The sequence below is a fragment of the Trachemys scripta genome, chromosome 3, assembly GCF_013100865.1.
Source record: "Trachemys scripta elegans isolate TJP31775 chromosome 3, CAS_Tse_1.0, whole genome shotgun sequence".
Classification (NCBI taxonomy): domain Eukaryota; kingdom Metazoa; phylum Chordata; order Testudines; family Emydidae; genus Trachemys; species Trachemys scripta.
The window spans coordinates 8,195,258-8,199,807 of NC_048300.1; the positions used below are offsets into that span (position 1 = coordinate 8,195,258).

The window sequence follows — 4,550 nt, forward strand, 5'->3', positions numbered from 1 at the left end:
TGTGAGACACACCAGAATACACAACATTTATATAGTACTAAAAACTCAGGATTATGGATTAACCTTTCTGAATATGTGAGATTTTACACTGGCTTTATGATTTCACACCTATACTTTCTCGTTTCCCATTCATTTTGGGTGAACAGAGTGAACGTGGAAACACCTGGAAACCCTCCCCCATAAAATGAATGGGGAAAGACTGAGGATTATAAACATTTTGAAAATGACACAAAGCAAAGCTAATAATCTCAGAATCTTAAAGTTTGTTGGTGTGACTGTTCATACAGGCCCTGACCCAGCACAGCATTTAAACACATGCATAACTTTAATTTTAGTCCTATTGTTGGGATTACAAAGATGCTTAAAGTTACTCACGTGCTTAAATACTTGACTAGATTATTGGTGTCATAACAAAGAAATGGTATGAATTTTCTGCAGGTCATCCCAACAAAGCAGGGATGAGTACACTGCTTCTTTCAACTACTGTCCAGAGAAATGGAAGCATATACAAACTATTCAAAACATTTACAGCTGCTAGAAGCTACATTTTCCTGTTTTCTTGATTTGTACAATGGATAACTGGAGAAGAAAAACAGCAGGAAAGGGTTTTCCTCCACACACTAAAAAGAACAGGATGTAGCTGTGAGGCTCACAGCTAACTCTTTTGTGTTAAGTTCACATTTCTGGCCAATGTGGCCTCAAGTATACAAGAAAAGCTGCAAGAATATAAAGGTGGTGGGTATTTCAGGAAAAATATGTACCCTTATAACCAGATCCATATTCCTCTTTAGCACCTTTTGTACTCTGTATAGGCATGGTGCTACTCCATTGAAGTAAATGGCAAAACTGGAAAACAGGCATGGTTTGGGTTCTGATATTACTGTGTTTTGAAAAAGGGGATTATTTTCTATCCTAAGTGACAATAGATGGGCAACTCCTCCTCAAATACCTTTTCCTAACTTCTTGATCTTGCATCCTCTTACGCTTTCTCACCTGGACACCATCAAATCAGGCCTGAATAAAGACTGGGAGTGGATGGGTCACTACAAAAACTAATTTTCCCCTGCTGATACTCTCACCTTCTTGTCAACTGTTGAGAATAGCCCACTTCCACCTTAATTCAATTGGCTCATTAGCACTGACCCCCCCCCCCACTTGGTAAGGCAACTCCCATCTTTTCATGTGCTGTGTATTTATACCTGCCTACTGTATTTTCCACTCCATCCATCTGATGAAGTGGGTTTTAGCCCACGAAAGTTTATGCCCAAATAAATTTGTTAGTCTTTAAGGTGCCACAAGGACTCCTCATTGTTTCTGCTGATACAGACTAACACGGGTACCACTCTGAAACCTGTCACGTACACAAGTGTTTGCAAGATCAGGGCCATGATTATTCTGATTGTAAAGATGTTTAACTTTTTGAAAGTTCCAATGAGCTCTTCGGTGTGATTGCTTTTATTTTTCAAAAGCAACATATCACTCTGGGCCTAATCCTTGTCCTATTAAAATCAGTGGGAGTTTTGATACTGATTTCAGTGGGAACAGTATGGGGATCTTGATCTAAGTGGCAGACTGGCTGTTCCTCTGACACTTAGACAATGCCAAACCCCAGGTTCTAATGTGAAAACAAAAGTTAAGTCACATAATGAAAGCATCGTTTTACATCATATGGGAAATATTCTCTGCTGCACACAATTACCCTTAGTTTAGTGTTCCCTCTCTCCAGAGAACCCTGATGCTACCCTAATCCCTGCAAGCGGGTTACCCTCTCTGCAGACTCCTGCCTTTACCTGTAGTCATTGTCTACTGCTTTTTTCTCTGCCTGCTCAAGCACCCAGCAGTAGTTGTCTGTGGCACTCCTGGCTTTCTTCTTTTCCTTCTTGGCTTTCCTCTTCCTATAGATGAGCAAGCCCAGGGCAAAAGCCATCAGCAGCAGGATAACCACCACGCTGCCCAGGATATAGTACAGGAGCAGTTTGGGGCCATCGGTGGCCTGGTCAGCGTCGGGTTTCATCATGGGTTCCCCAGGCCCTGCCGCGCTGCTGACGGCAGCTGGCTGGAGGGTGCTGGGCTCTGCTCCGCCTGGCTGGGCTCGGATAGTTGGATCAGAGCGCGGGGCTGGGCTCTCGGTAGCAGGGTGGGTGCCCGGCGGGTGTCCACCCCCAGCCGCCGGCTCCTCTTCTCCTGGGGGGCGCAGGGACGGGGCCGCGCTGCCGGGGGTGGTGGGGCTGGAGCCCGAGAGGCAGGAGACGCCGTTGGGGGCCAGCGCCCAGCCCGGCGGGCAGAGGCACTGGTAGCTGCCGGGCTGGTTGACGCAGCGCTCCTGGCAGGGCTCCCCCAGGCACTCGTCCACGTCCCGGCAGCCGGCCCCGTCGCTGTCCCGCTGGTAGCCCGGCCGGCAGGCGCAGAGGAAGGAGCCCGGCGTGTTGGTGCAGAGCTGGGCGCAGGGCGCGCCCTGGGCGCACTCATCCACGTCCCGGCACCGGCGGCCGCCGGGCCCCGCGGGCTCGTAGCCCGGCGGGCAGGTGCAAGCGAAGCTCCCCGCCGTGTTGACGCAGCCGCCCTGGCAGGGCTCCCCCAAGCACTCGTCCACGTCCGCGCAGCTCACCTGGTCCCCAGCCAGCTCGTAGCCCGCGGGGCAGCGGCACTCGAAGCGCCCCGGCCGGCCCAGGCACTCGGCCGGCCCCCGGCACGGCTGGGCGCTGCAGTAGTCCACGGGCGAGCAGGACAGCAGGTCCCCGCCCAGCAGGTAGCCCGCGTGGCAGGCGCAGCGGAAAGAGCCGCCCGCCAGCTCCAGGCACTGGTGCTGGCAGCCCCCGTTGCTGTAGGCGCAGCCGTAGCGGGGCGAGGCGCACAGGGGGCCCGGGCTGCTCCACTCGAACCCGCCACCCGCCTGCGCCCTGCACACCAGGAAGGGTCCCGGCGCCTGGCCTTGGCACGACACCGCGGCCTGGGAGCCGAAGGGCACGGCCGCCAGGGAGGCGCTGTCCAAGCCGAAGGGGGTGGTGTAGGTGACGCTGCCGGGCCCGGCCAGCGCCAGCTGGCGGCACATGCCCTGGAAGCTGAACTTGCAGAGGTAGCCCTGGGGCCTGGCGGAGGAGACGTTGCAGGGCCCGTCGGCCCAGCCCAGCCACGAAGAGCCGGGGGCGGTGGGGTTCCAGTGCAGGCTCACGCAGCGCCGGCCCGTGCAAGTCTCTCGGGGCTCCCGGAGCCAGCTGGCGTAGTCGGTCTCCTCCCCTCCCGAGGCCCAGCTGAAGCCCTTGAGCCGCTGGTGCTGCTGGTAACACTTGCCCTTCTCCCGATGGAGCCCGATCCAAAGCCTCACCTGCCCCTCTGGCCCGGCTTCCCTTCTGGGCATCTTGGCTAGCAGATCCTGGACATGCAAGGCCTCTTCCTGGCTCTTCATGGTCACCAGGTTGCCTCCGTTGCTCTTGCACTTCTCCTGGGCATCCATCCAATTGTGCTTGCCCCAGTGGATGGTGTAGCAGGCGGTCTGGGCGCACAGGGCCTCTGCCTCCTCACTGGCCCATGAGGGCACCCCCCAAAGTAACACCTGGCCTAGGTAGAAAAGGGCAATTCCCATGCTTGCTTTGGTCTGGTCTGGCAGAGAGCGGCAGGATCGGTGCTGTTGCTGTCCCAGGCACCAGATGCACAGATGGGACCTGCAGGGGACACACATCAGATGTTAGAACAAAAGAGCTGAAGCTGTTTGCCTTTCAGATCCCTGTGGCCCAAGGAGCTGCCCTGCATGCATCCTGTGCTGTTGTGACTCTTATTTATCACCGGAGACTAGAATTTCCTGTATTTTAGTTACTGGTGGCTTCATCCTCGTGGTTTGTGGATAACAATCAAGATATTCAACTGCTTTTCTTCACCTTCCTTTAAGCGAAGTGGTGTAATGCAAGTTTAAAAAAAGATTTACCATTAAAGGGCTTTCTTTATTTTGGCCCAGTGCTCCCCTCCCCTTGTATGAGAAACTTGTTGGAATGCTGCTTTCTTGTTTTATTTTTAAAGGACTTAAACTACTTACGCGTCAGTGACTTTTTGTAACCCCCAATAGGGAGTTCTAGTTTTCCAGTATCTATTGGAGAGAAGAAAAAAAGGCATGGAATCTCTGATTATGATCCTAAGCATAGTTAACATTTCATCTTCTAGAAGAAATGGAATACTTGGTGCATATATGTCATCCACACAATTAATTTCAAGCACTTTTTTCCCCTTCATTCTTGCACTTTAAATAGATGGAAAAGTCCTTAAATAGGGATTGGGTCGTGAGAATGTCTGAGCTCCATGCACTAAGCCAAGTTGTTTAAGGACACCAATCCAACTCAGTCTACAGTGGGGAGTTTTCTAAATGCAGCCCACTTAGTCAGTAATCCGTTGTCCAGAACCAGTCACTTCAAACAGAAGAAAAGCACTGAACTGCAGCTGCTTACTCTGGGGACTTTCGAGCACCAGCCCAATGATAGTCCAAGTTAATGGTTTTGGAGAATTTACAGAAGATCAGTGATCAGTTGTATCATGAATTCAGTTGCAGCTTGATCCAAATC

General features: G+C 52.2%; 1 protein-coding gene across 1 annotated transcript; it reads right to left on the reverse strand.

The window, feature by feature from the left end:
- Positions 1-1,262: 1,262 nt before the first annotated feature.
- CD93 (CD93 molecule) lies at positions 1,263-3,874 on the reverse strand. The gene has a single exon (XM_034764075.1). It carries the CDS (start codon positions 3,677-3,679, stop codon positions 1,787-1,789), a length of 1,893 nt encoding a protein of 630 aa, XP_034619966.1. The 5' UTR covers positions 3,680-3,874; the 3' UTR covers positions 1,263-1,786.
- Positions 3,875-4,550: the final 676 nt, after the last annotated feature.